At 48.4% G+C, this 14,103-nt stretch overlaps 1 protein-coding gene across 1 annotated transcript in view; it reads left to right on the top strand.

The window, feature by feature from the left end:
- The window catches only part of LOC144276815 (protein-arginine deiminase type-2-like), a 71,839-nt gene that overhangs the window by 33,146 nt on the left and 24,590 nt on the right, over window positions 1-14,103 (top strand). The window contains exons 5-8 of the mRNA XM_077837171.1: window positions 2,535-2,652; window positions 4,990-5,115; window positions 10,293-10,471; window positions 13,407-13,510. Coding sequence (XP_077693297.1) covers window positions 2,535-2,652; window positions 4,990-5,115; window positions 10,293-10,471; window positions 13,407-13,510 — 527 coding nt within the window. The remainder of the gene's footprint in view (window positions 1-2,534; window positions 2,653-4,989; window positions 5,116-10,292; window positions 10,472-13,406; window positions 13,511-14,103) is intronic.

Below are 14,103 nucleotides of genomic sequence, written 5' to 3'. Positions count from 1 at the left end.
GTGGCTGCACCCCTACACAGGTCTTGCTTCCAGGAGCTGCAAATCATGTGGCTGAGGGGGAGATCCATCCTGTGTGGTAATACACTTGGATGCCTCCGCGAGGGATAGATCAGGGTAGATTAGATGCTCTCACGCATTGTGACACATGAGGCAATCCCGAGTTTCCACCTCCATCTGTCTGGTGGCACATTTCTTGCTCCATTATACTCTGTTTCCATGACAGTGATATCTTTCTCAATGGTTTTTTTTATATGTCATCTGTTGTGCTCCGCTTTTCCATCTTCCACCAGGTGGTATCCAGTCAGGGACTTGTCTAGGAATCTGCACTATGCCCAAACCACTTCCGCCTTCTTTCTCGAATCATTGTCTCTACAGGCTGGTGGCCAGTCCTTCGAAGCACATCAGCGTTAGTTACTTTTATGCCACCAGTGGACACCATGTATTCTCTGCAAGTATCTCTGATGGAATGCATTGAGTTTCCTGTTGTGGGCTTCTAGTATTTGCCAAGTTTCAGTCACATATCACAGTGTAGGTATCACCATGACGTTGTATAACTTTATCTTGCTTCTTGTGTGAATCTCCTCATTTTTTCAAATATTAGCCTGTCTCAAAAAAAGCTCCATTTGTCTTTGCAATTCTTGCTCCCATCTCTTTATGGAGTTGGCCATCAGCGCAGATTGTGATCCCAAGGTATACAATCTCATTAACCATGCCGTATTCTACACTGTCAATCACATATATACCATCACTGCTAATTCCTCTTTCAACAGTCCTGATTTTAATTTTCTTTGGGCTGATGGTTAATCCTACTTTGGCAGTCTCACACTTGCAATTGACAGGAGTCTTTTTCATGGCATCATCATCTGTGTCCAACAGAGCAATGTCACCTGCAAAGTCAAGAACTTGAAGTGTTCCTCTATTCCATATAACTCCTGTATCTTCCTTTGATGTTGCTCTTCACATCAGGTAATCGATCATAATGCAGAAAAGAAAGGATGATAGGATTCAGCCCTGCCATACTCCAGTAATGATATCAAAATGATTGGTCTCGCCACTTTCTCTCCATTTTGAACCTTCGTACTCATCTTGACCCAGTGACAGTATCTTTCTTGGAAGCCCATATTGTCATAAGATCTTCCATAGCAACTTTCTATGAATGCAGTCGAAAGCTCTGGTGAAATCTATGATGTTCAAGAGGTTCTCTGGCAGGCTGGCCCTTTCTCAATCAGTTATCTCAAGGTAAAGATGTGATCTGCACACAATCTTTTCACTCGGAAGCCTGCTTGCTCATTACAATTTTTCATCTATGACCAGTTGATGCTGCGCGAGATACATGTCAATGGCATAGCCTGAGCGGAGAGAGGTGCAGTCCGAGGCCTGGATCCTCACCCACATAAATCAGCACAGTGCCACTGATTTCCATAGAGGTATGCTGATTTGCATACATTGAGGATCTGGCTGAGGTCCTGAATGCCTGAAAGGAGCTCAGCACCTAAATCCCTGGCTTAGGTATCTGAGTCACAGGTGCCAACTTCTCCTGGCACTGATGGGTGCTTGCTTTTAAAAAAAAAAATCTGTGGCCTGCAGAAGACGAGGCGGTGGTCCCAAGAATGAAGCAATAGGGGACCAGGGGGGAGGATCCATCACCATATTATGTAAGCACAGATCCCTTCACGGCAGGTTGTTTCCAGCCCTTGTCTCGAAGTCATTGTATCGTGAGTGACAGACACTTGAGTAGATGTCACAGTCCCCCTGGAAATGTTTCTAGAGCTATCTATTAAAACAAATGCTAGAGCAGAGGAATAATGCAAACAGGTAGGGGGGTGTCTCTGTCCTTGTGCCCCCCTCCATCTCACATGAAGCTTTGCTCACACACAAGTCACCATCACAATGTACATGTCACGACAGAACAAGTAGAATGCAACCAAGTCAGCAAGGCAAATGCATTTCCTTATCGCCCTCATCAGAGCTGCCTTCTCTCCATTGCGAGAAGGCCTCCACATGGCGCTATCAAGCCACTCGTTCTTGGATTTAAAAAGCATCCTATCCTTCCGAGGCAACTTCCTCCTTGCGGTCTCCACGCAACGCATGTGTAGTTCTCCAACTTGTTCAGAGGGCGCATCCTTTCATTAGCTAGAGATTCCCTTTCCCCCGCACATGCCATTTCCCAACACTGCAGAGCAGTTTAGGACCGGAAGGGATGGTAAAGATAGATTAGTGTGGTGTCTGACGATTGTAGCAAGTGCTGGGAAGGGGTGGAGGAGAGAGTTTCTCTGCTCACCTAGGCTGCTATGGGTTTTTGGAGATGCTCTTCCTAAAAGTGGCCTTCAATTTGTTTGGCACAAACTGGGGTCGCATGTGTGCAGACACCATTCTTATCAGTGAGGAGTGAATGCACTGAAACCACAGGCTTCCAACCCTGGGATCTAAAAGAATTATTCTTTTCTTTGAGTAACAGGCCTATAGTCACTGGGGTTGGCCACTAGCGGGAGACGTGAGAGCCCACACACTAAGCCAGAGTGTTATATTTTCAGGGAACATGGACGTGGGGCCCAGACGGGCAAGGAGCCATCCTGCTGGTGAACTGCGACAAGGACAACCCTTTTATTTCTGGACTGGATTGCGACGATGAAAAAGTATTCAGCAAAGAAGGTATAAGCAGACCCCTGTCCTTTATAACTCACAGTTGGGTTAAAACTCTTTGGGGAGTGTTGGTTTGTTTTTAAATTTCCTTTTCTATGTTGCTAATAACAACACAGGTTATCAAAGCAGGGAGAATTTTTAAAAGTGAATTTACCTTTCACTTTTCCGGTTTGCTGTCGCATTTGCACAGATGATGAAAAAAGTCCATTTCACATTCTCGTCGCTTTCACTGTTAAGGTTCTCATGTGCTACCACCGCGCTTCGGTGTTTAAGCTGCAAAACCTGCAAAGGAATGGGTTACTCATTAAGCCCCCCACTGTTTCTGATATGGAATAATTTATCTTTTTTAAAAAGTTTCTTTCCACTAAACTTGCATTTGGGGCCACATTTGACCCTTCAGTGTCCTTTTAAAGTGAGGTTCTCTCCTGGAAAGCAACTACATAAGCATTGACTCTGGACTCAGCAGATCTGCATCCCATGTGTTTGAGGCAGGTCAGAGGCAGATCAGTTTAGGGATGAGTTAAGTTTTACTTTGCTTAGTGTAGCGGGTTGGTCACCACGCTCCGATTCGGAAGGGGTTAAAAGCAGCCAGGGGAGGCTGGCTGGGTAAACAGCCACCGATGTGGCCACACCCAATTAGGGTCCAGCTGACCCTGATGAAAGGGCAGGCGGAGGGAGTGAGAGAAGACTTGCTCCAGCTGAGGAGCAGAGGGGACCAGGCTGCTTGGAAGAGCAAGCAGGGTACCTGAGGCAGAACAGGGCTGGGGAAAGGCAGGCTGAGCTGGGGAGCTCTGGCCTGGTGCGTCCCCAGGCTGAGGCCTTGCTAAAGGCCAGGGGAAGTAGTAGGGCTGCAGGGAGGCAGCTGGGGCTGGAAAGGCAGCAGGTCCAAACCTCCGTGCCAATGATGAGTGGCCACTTCAGACTACAGTTTGCCCCTGAGGGAAGGGGCTAGATGAGGACTGGCAGGGGGTCATTGAGGCGAGGTGGGCTTAGGGGATTGGGGTTCCCCGGGGAGGGGAGATCCGGACTGTGGGAGCACTGCTGTGGGGCAGCACCCCAAGGTAGGAGGCACTGGGGTGTGGGAGGGATGCAGGGCCTGAAGTGGTGGAGATCAGGAGGAAGCAGGCACCACCGGTAGGAAGACACCGGCTAGCAGGAGGCGCTCCGAGGCTGGAACTGAGCTAATTCCCAGATGACCAGCAGGAGGCGCCGTGGTGGTGAGTGCCTGCCGTGCTACACTTAGCAACCCATCCGTGAGTGAGCTGGCTTCTCTTCTGGCTCCTGCATCACAAACAGAACCCTTAACTAAGTTCCAATGGCGGGACCAAATTGCCTTCTCGGTTTGTTACATCCGTGTGAGCCAGTTGCCTCGGTGAGGTTACATAGGGGTAAAAGGACAGATCCTGAAGACAGTGGAAGTTACGCTGATACCACTGTGGGCAGAATTTGGCCTGCAGAGTCTTTATGACAGGTGCCAATGTGAGAAAAGGGAAGAACCTGGCCAGACTTTCAGAGCCCAGGGGGAGTCTGGGTACAAAGTGCTCGCTCCCCAGTTCTAAACCTCTGCCGGAGTGGAAATTGTTTCTCCAACATATGTGAAGATTCACAGGCCAGTAACAACGGGGAGGGGCAGCATCTCCCTGCACAGCAACCAGAGAACTTGTGAAGAGCAGATGCAACATGCTGGTTCCACTTCCTCCAGTAATAACTGGATGGTGTAATCAAGGGGAAGTCCCCAGGTTGCCTATCGGCCGCTGTAGCGCACACGTTGACCTACCACTCACTTGTGCCTCGTTACACTGGACAGATGTTACTGTTTTTATTTAACTGTACAGCAGGCTTCTCTGTGAGCGAGCTACTGGCAATCTCTCTCTTATTACTGGCAGCTGTTTGCATCAGAAATGCTGAATTATGACACTAAGGCAATGGAGCTGTTGCCCAGGCTAAAGAGATTGGTCTGCCCCGTGTGGTTCTCATCCTTCATTCTGGGGCTTGGCAGCAGGATGGTCGCCTGTGTGACCATGCGTCTCTAAACCAGGGATGGGATGCACACAGCAGCGTGATCACCGCCTTTCTCTCCAGAGTCCTCTGCGCAGAAGCAATCGGTTTGTGAATTCTCTGAAACTTTGGGTGTCTGCAACTGCCCTTTGCCATTGGTCTTTTCATGGATCACCTAGGGAAGGTGCTCTGGTTTTCCCAGTCTGACCCAGGCACCCACCTCCATATGTTTCTTGTTCATTAATTTGCCACACACAGTTGTTAGCTGATAACTTTAATAACCACGGAAGCGGTGAGAATGCTGTATCCGATGTCCTGCCTTCATTTGCCTTTGTTGTTGTTTTTTAGATTTGCGGGACATGTCTCGGATGATCTTGAGAACCGAAGGCCCCCAAAGGCTGCCTGCTGGGTATGAAATGGTTCTCTACATTCCTATGTCTGACTCTGACAAAGTAGGAGTCTTTTATGTGGAGAGTAAGTGGTTCCTCTTTTCTTTCTCTTCCCCTCCCCCCTGTTTCATGATGCTTTTTATCCCTCTCTGGTGCTGCAAACTCTTCTTTTCCTTTTCTCTTGTTTCTTGTATGTGCTTTGTTGAAGGTTTCCATGCACATCCCTCCCACTAAAACAATTGACCCTTTGGGAATCACTCACCCAGCGGGCAGTAGTTCACTGTTCCAGCACTTCTCTGTTGGCTCCAGCATTTCCCCCAGAATTTAAAGTTTACTGTCATGTAAAAGAATACCTGATCTTGCTCGGGCTGGTATCAATTAGGAGTCCTTGGAGTCCTTGGACAGACTAGGCTGCGGCCCTAGGCTTCTAGCTTTATAGTTGCAAAGATAGCTTTCCCAATATGGACCCTGAAGCGATGCTGTCTGTCCGATACTAGAGATGTGCCTGTCTCAAAGAGATGTGACAGAAACAACCGTTCTGGGAAGTGCGAACTGCCTCCTCCCTCCCAATGGGGTGTTGACTCTGAAGCGTTATGATGAGCCAAGCAGTGCTGACGTTTACGAGTTTCCCCGCTCGTTAATGTAGCAAAGCTATCTGACTTCTCTCCGTTTGTGGGTGGAGTTTGGGAACAGACCCTTCCTCTCTCGGTCTCCATCTGACATATTGGGAGCAAAACTAGCACAAGATGTTTTGTTTCCTGGGATCTCATGTCTGCTTTCCCTGAGGGTGGAGTTCACCCTCAATGAAAGTGAGGGCCTAGGGATAACACTGCTGAGAACAGACATGGTGAAGGTCTGTGTAGGATTCCCCCCCACCCCACTGCTCGTACCCTGTAATCTCAAGCCATAGCACGGCTGTGCCGGAATCCTCACCACGCCAAGTTGATCTTGTTATTTCACACTTGTGAATGGTGCTTTACACGTCTGCATGGTGCTTTACACAGCAAGGAGACGCACTGACCGTGTCCCAGCCTAAGGTGATCACAAGACAAACCATTAGGGGTAGTAACAGGCAATGGGGATAGACGGACGGAGGAATGGACTCAGAATCAGGTTATGGGGTCCTTGAGGTGACCAGGTTTGTATTAGGTTTATTCTTGGATGGTTTTGTTTGTCTTCTAAGGGAAGCGTGTGTGCGCTGTTGATTCCCGCTGAATACCCAGCATGCTTTGCTATAGCCCAGGGTGGCCAAACTGCAGCTCACAAGCCACATGCGGCTCTTTTACAGGTAAAGTGCAGCTCGCGGAGCCCCCCACTCCTCCAACTACCAGTGTCGGTGGGGAGCTCGGGGCTTCTGCCGTACGGTGGTGGGGCTAGGATCTTCTGCCCAATGGAGAGAGCGGTCTTGGCACTTCTGCCCCACGGGAGCTACCTGCTGGGGCTCGGGGCAGAATCCCTTGCCCCACCATCCTGCTGCAGGGTGAGAACCCAGGCAGGCACACCCCACAGGTCTGAAGCCCCAGTAGGCACTCCCAGCACTTGAACTTCTGAAGATTATCATATGCAGCTCAGAAAGTTTGGCCACCCCTGCTATAGCCTTTGGGTGTTGCTGGGCAGTCTCCCACCTACTTGAACAACCAGGCCCTGTGCCGCTTAGCTTAGGAGAATTGAGTGGATCTTAGCATAAGGCACCACCCACACAGCTTTACCTGTGCTAGTACCTTATCATTCGATGAGCAATCCTGTGGCGACATGAATGTATCTCCCATAGTCACACAGACGGGGCAATGCCCACCGGGCGTGCTATGCTTAAAGCTGCCAACGACCTTCACTTCCTATTGGAGCTGTGAAATGGTGAGGCCTTTCCCCCCAGGGATGTGTTCTGCCTTAGCTCAGTGCAATGCAAAGCCAGCATCCACCAGGCCAACTACCTGCCCCCCATTGAGAGCTGCCAGGGAACGAATGAATGAGTGATGAGTTGATCCCACTCCCTTGCCAAAATTCCACTCTGATTCCCCTGCGAGCTCCCATTGATGTGAGCACTGTGTTCTCTCTCTGGACATTAATTAAATACCTCATGTTACAGAGAGCAGGGCCGTTAGCATCTCTGGCAAGTGCCTTTGGCCTAATGTTTCTCCCAGAGCTGGCCGTTCATACCAGGGCAGTGCAGTCAGTTGCAGATGCCAGAGCATATTTGACTTGGGCTTTGGGCTGATTTAAAAAAAAAAAAAATCAGTGCCTGCCTATGGTTGGGTTCCAGTTAACAGCCAAAGAGAGACTTAGCTACCAGATCTTTACCTGCCACAAGCTGTATCACCCAGATGAAATTTTATTAGATTGGGAGAAATAATCAAAGCAAAGAGGCTTTTAGAAAATCATTGCCGGGAAAAAGTCTTGCCAGGATAATCCCTAGCTTTTAGGTAGCACGTTTTCATGCGCAGATTTTAAAGTGCTTTACAAAGAAGGTCAGGATGAATATCGCTCTTTTACAGATGGAAAAACTGAGGCACAGAGAGGGGACACAACATACAAGTCTGTGAAAAAGCCAGGATGAGAGCTCAGGTCTCCCGAGTGCTAGGCTAGGGCTCTAGCCACAAGGCCAGGCTGCTTCCTTCTCACAGCTTTCGTTCATTGGGACCTTGCTAGGAAGCCAGTGCCCGTCCGTTAAGCCAGGACACATGCATTGTGTTTGAAATGCTCATCCTGCCTGACCTCAAATTCTCTGATGCTTCTGAGTCATTCAGACAGGGAGTGAAGCTGGTACAGGTGTTTCGCAGGGTGTTGAGTTTCTTCCATGTGCATTGGAATCCTTTCAAAACAATGTAATAATATAATACATGAAAGGAAAGCTACAGTGTTTTCAAGGCTGGCTCGTTGCTCTTAAACTCGCGTTTTTTAAGCACCCTTTCTGGGACATGGGATTTACCCAATCTTTATTATCATTTTTATTTGCTTTAAGGTAAGGCCACTGTGCTGGGGTACACATGTAATGAGTTAGCCGCTGGCCCAAAAGAGAGGATTATTATTCCTGTTTTAATGATGGCAAACCGAGAGGTGAAGTGATTCTTCCCAGGACACACAGTGAAGCTGTGGCAGAACTGGGATTTGATCCCAGAGCACCTGAGTGGAGCTGGGCAAATCACTGATTTTTTTCTGATTTGGTGGCCGAACCCAACCCCTCTCCCCCAAAATTGTTTTGGGTTGAACGAAACATTTTGTTTCAGCCGAGGGCGTTTGTACTCCTTTTCTGTGTTTGTTCATTAAATCTAGCTGCATTTCTAAATGCAATGTTGTGTTGAAATGTATCGTTTTGAAAACAAAATGTTTCAAGGTGGCCTGAAGGTGCATTTTTTGGTGAATAATGTATTCCCCGAAAAAAATTCACCCAACTCTAGGGGCAGTGCCTTAACCACAGGGCCATTTTTCCACTCTCTAGAGCTCAGTCCAAGATTCCTTAACTGGCTCACCATGGTTTGGTTCAGTGTCCGGATGCTGGGTGGGGCTGATGGCCTGTGATAGACAGAACAGACCAGCTGATCTGGCAGTCCCTTCTGGCCTCAAACTCAGTGATGCTATAAGAGTATTATCCTAAATACCTGAAAGGACAAAATGCACGCCCTGGTGGCAGTGAATTAAGGAGTAGCCACAGCGGCTTCTCTTGGGCAAGAGGAGGCTCTAAAGCTGAATTTTGTGGTGTCATCTGGGACCAAGCCTGAAACCTCGCTGGGATGCGGCTTTGATCCTGCCTTCAAGAGGCCACAGAGCACAATCAAAACCCTAGAACACAAAGTGCCTCTAAAAACCTGGCAGCCGCAATGCTGAAAGAACAGCTAAAACAGAGACACGGGTTTAAACAAAAATCGTTCTCTGAAGCTTATAGGAAAACCTCTGTATGGGCTGCAGCTTGTCAGCACATGATCACGCCACAGCTCTCCAGTGTGCGGAGAGTCCTGCCTTTCTGGGACTGAAATCTAAGAACCTGGCTTGGCAAGATTGAGTGGAGCCATTCCCTTAGCTCAAATGACAGTGCACTGGTCTGGAGTGCTGGATACTTGGGCTCATAACCCCTCCACTTAATTGACTTATTAACTGGCTATTTAAAAGACTAGCGACAGTCTCCGCTTGTATCTGTGGAGCACAGTGATTTACTCCTGCGGGAATTCTGCTCCATAAAATTAAAAATTCTGCGCACAGTATTTTAAAATTCTGCATATTTTATTTGTCAAAATAACACAGTATAATCACGCCAGTTTCAATTATTTCAAAATACCTGTCAGCCAGTATGTCTGTAACAATACAGACAAAAAGAAAGATTCAGGAAATGTTTTTTTGACAAATAGATTTCTTACTAGGCATATTAATACAGAACTTTGAATTCATTTAAACTACAATACAGAAACGTATTTCCTGCACCCCTCAGAAGCAGTGCAAAGGCTTGGGGGAGTCGGGGTAATGGAGGAGCTGAGGGAGAAGGAAGTAATTGCTGGAAAGAAGCCTGAGAGTGAACCTGGAGGGTTGTTGGGTGTGGGTGGGAGAAGTATGGAACAGGGTGTTTTTTTTTGGCGGGGGGGGGAATTGTTAGGGAGGTGAGGAGCCTCCCCCATGCAGACCCTGGCAGACCCCTAGCCTTTCCCATTCAGTATGGCACATCTACCCCTGTCCTCACGTGGTCCTGCATCCCCACCTCCCTGTCCCCATGTGGCTCTGCAGCCCCCCTTCCATTCAGTCCCTGGCTCAATGCTGTCACCTCAATAGCTCGACCCCACGCCCCAGTGTGTCTCCCCACTAGCCCTTCTGAACCCCATTGCATGATCCCCCAGCAGCCCTGTGTGCCCCACTCTATCTGTCCCGTGCCTCCTCACCTGGCCCCACTGTGAGGACTGCAGCCTCTCTGCTGGCTGGCTGCCCTCGCCTCTGGCACCACAGCGGCCTCTGCTGGACGAAAAGTGTAACTGCAGCATCTCTCCAGTAGAATCTATATTCTGCAGAGAAAAAAAAATCTGTGGGGACATGAATTCTTTGTGTCTGCAGTGGTGCAGAATTCCTTCAGGAGTAACAACTGGTCTCAAATTATGGCCTGGAGCCACCAGTGATCCCCAGAGTTTTGTCATGTGGGCCATAGAACTAAAGATGCAAGCATGGACCCCTTAAGGGTGAGAGGGGAAGGGAGCCCCACAAAATTACATAGCTAGAGAGAATGTGCTACAGGAAAGTCCCATTTTTCTAAACATTCCTTCTCCCCAACACCCTTTTTTCTTCTAGATCCCTTCTTTGGTCAGCGTTACATCCATGTTTTGGGTAGGAGAAAGCTGTATCATATGGTGAAATACACAGGTGGATCTGCAGAGCTGGAGTTCTTCGTGGAGGGTCTCCACTTCCCAGATGACACCTTCTCTGGGCTGGTCTCCATCAACATCAGCCTTCTAGAGTCATTAACTGAGGTTGTTGGGCATGGTAGGGAGGGGAGGGCATGATGTCACCTGGGAACAGGATGTTTAATTGCATGGGTTTAGCAACACTACGGACATAGCAAGCTGTGAAATATCAGTCGACTGGCATGATGCATCCTTAGGTAACTCAGCTGACATCTGGGAGATTAATTTATTTCAGTAACTATTGGAAGCCCAAGAATAGGTCAAATGTGCTAAACCCAGGGATGTTTGTGAATTACATTTCCTTCCAGATGTGCTTTTGTGCCACTCTTGTCTTACAATAATCATTGCATGGGGACTGGATGTCTCAAGGAATCAGTAAGGCGATATGGAGTCTTTAGCATGTAGGTTGCTCCTTCAAATCTAGTCCAGGTCGGTAAGGCCTGAAAGGTGTTACGCAGACTTTTCAGTCTCATATGAAGTGAGTTTGGTGGGTCTCAGTTCAGTTTTTCATGAATAGACTCCATATCACATATGTCACCATAGTTGGCACCGGTTGGCTCCCTCACTGGCAGACTCACCAGAGAGGCCAAGGCGCGAATGAGCCATAGACATGAAGTCGCTGGTATCCCAGCCTTGAAGTGATCATTCCAACTGAGCGTTAAAGCACATGGGGTGGACAGCTTGTGTTTATCACTTTAGACCACGGCCTTGCACCATGTATCATCATTTATCCCCCAGATAAAGCAGATGCAAAATGCTACCAAATCAGGGTTTGATTCTGACCACTGCCCCCCCGGGTAAATCAGGAGCACTTCCACTGGAGTCTTGCCAGTGCAAAACTGGCGTGAGTGAGTTCAGAATCAGCCCCCAAGAATTCTCTGCATCCTCACACCAGTGGCAGAGTTCTGCAGACACTTTGCACGAGGGTAAGTGACGACACAAGGTGGGCACGAATCAGGTTTTCAGTCTCCATGGCTGCTGTGTCCTTCAGCACTAAATTCTCACCTGGGCAAAGCAAATAATGTCTCCGCAAAGCAAAGGGCTAAATGTGTAAATGTAACATAACGAAATCTGTGGTGGGAAGTGGAGCCTGCACCGGTTCTTAATGCTCTGCTGTGTGAGTGTTTCTGTTTTAGAGGGAATGATGATCCATGCCAAGCCCACAAGGGATTTAATGTTCCATGTCTCAGTGGGGTTGCGACAGGCGTGGAGGGAGATATATAACCTCTCTCTCCTGGGGCTGCACCCCAGTAGTAAACTCCTCCCACCTCTCCCTTTGAGAATTACAGGCATTCAGGTTAATCTGGGGTCTTCCCCAACGGGGTCCAGCTAGAAGCTGGTGCGAGCCATCGTCTTCCCCATTAGAGCTGTTATGTAACAGAAGAAGGAGCTGGTGATGTTAAAGCTCAACACGTCACTTAGCACATCTAATGTGCCAGCGTTAAATTGGCCCGGGCCTGAGATATTTATTTCAAAGTCCTTTTCGTGTTTTAAGTTGTCAGTGTCTTTTTGGAGCATGCTGCACCTGGTTTCTGGTGGTTTAGAGTGAGCTGAATATTATGGAGACACAGACCACCGACCTACCGCTGAGAGGCTCAGCCTTTCTCTGAGACCAGAGTGTGCCGATGCATGTAATATGACATGCATAGGGGGTTGGCTCTGTGATCTCCCTGCTAGGACCTGTCTGGGATGATTTAGTTGGGGTTGGTTGTGCTTTGAGCAGGGGAGTGGACTAGATGGTCTCCTGAGGTCCCTTCCAACCCTAATCTTCTACGATTCTATGACCTCACTGCTCACAGAATTGGGTTTACAGAACACAGCAATCATGGGTGTCTTTCTGTCAGGAAGTTAGTAGAGAAGCGTGAGGTTAATTCCACTAGGGATGTAAAATGTTAACTGGTTAACCTGTTAACAGGTAAGCATTAGTTTTACCGGTTAACCTGCCTTAACTGTTAACCCCTGGGCTGGCCAGCCCGCCAACCCCAGCAGCCCTGCGTCAGCTGGAGCAGCCCCAGCTGCCAGCCCCAGCTGCACCAGCTGGAGCAGCACCAGCCGGCCGGATCGGCCCTGGCCCGAGCTGCGCCAGCCGGCTCTTTAATCGGTTAATCATTTAAACAAAATATTTGTAGTCATTTAAACGGTTAACTTTTTAAACGATATTTACATCCCTAAATTCCATTGTTTTAAACCATATCTACATCCTAAATTCCACTGCCTACATTCCAATTTGGGCAAATCTGAGGTGCTGCAAGCCAGCTGGACCTGGGAAATATATCCCGAGAAATGTGCGCTTCCCTGGAATCTCAGTACCCAGACAATATCCGTGCAGAGCGTACTGTAGCTCCATAACACAATTAAGCAGCCACCTATGGAGTAAGGAATTCCTACAATGCAACATAAGATCCCAAATTAAAAGGGTACCCATGACATCCCTGCATCTCTTCGCCTCACAGCACATCTCGTGTCCTCATCTCAGTCATTCAGCTCTCCACTGCTTTTGCTTTATGGCTACACTGACCCTTCCAACTTCCAGGTTATGTTAGGACAATTTCCACAGTTACTCCATGGTTCCTGGAGATAGGGTCCAAAGGAGCAATGGAGAACGGTCTGAGATAGTCCAAAGGCCAGATCTGCACCTCGTGTAAATCAGTGTAGCCCTGTGGAAGCCAATAGAGCTGTGCCAATTTACACCAGCTGCGGATCTGGCCCATTGACTCCTCAGGGTTGGAAGGGTGTCTCATCTCACTGTGCCGAGGTGGGGTTGAGTGAATTACTCTGAACCTATCCCTAGCAGATGTCTCTCAACTCTGGGAGTAAGAGTTCAGCGCTCAGCAAATCTTGGTTGACCTGTTCAGCTGCCGGTTTTACCTGCGGCTGAAGGGACGCCGGCCTATACATCCATTGTCTACCCTTTCTGTTCACCCACCCATGCGTTGTTACTATTGAGCTTTGCAGCCCTATGAATGTGCTGATTGTGTGCAATGTTCTGCTTCCCCTCCAGGGGATTCCACGGGCTCCGATTTTCACAGACACGGTAGTTTTCCGAGTTGCTCCCTGGATAATGACTCCAAACACCTTGGCACCAGTGAACGTTTTTGTATGCAGGTAAAGAGCCAGTGAAGAGGCCTCCCTGTACACGTGCCAGCTTGTTGCTGGCATCTCTTGGGACACGAATGATTGCAGGGCATGGTGCAGGCCAACAGATTTTGTTGCCCTGTGCCTGTCTATATACCTATTAGAAACCCAACCTTCTAAAGACTTGAGCTGAGAGCAGTCCCATTGATTGTTAATCGATTAAGTATTGAGAGTCAGGATGGCCAGGCTCAACCAGCTGATTAAAAGTGAAGGATGATGGGAGCTCCAGTCCACAGTTAAGGAACACTCATGATGGGAGCTCGAGTACAAAGTATTGCACAGCAATTTCTTATTCTGAGGATCTATCCACTAAGGCAAAGCTACTGGACCTCATGCTTTCCTGCTTTTTCCAACATTTCCTGCTGCAATTCCACTGAAGTTGAGTTACACCAGGGATGATCCACTCAATTGACTATATAAAGTCAAAAGGAGGTTAGAAATACTGGCATGGTTGGTCCATAAACCTACTGTCGTGTCCACCTGGTAAGGAATCTGGGTGTGGTTATGACTGGAGCTGTGCAAATATCAGAAATGTTCTGAAATGTTCCAGGGCCATTCCCAGC

Source organism: Eretmochelys imbricata, chromosome 18, assembly GCF_965152235.1.
Source record: "Eretmochelys imbricata isolate rEreImb1 chromosome 18, rEreImb1.hap1, whole genome shotgun sequence".
NCBI classification, from domain to species: Eukaryota; Metazoa; Chordata; order Testudines; family Cheloniidae; genus Eretmochelys; species Eretmochelys imbricata.
This window is presented reverse-complemented; position numbering and strand designations above follow the sequence as displayed.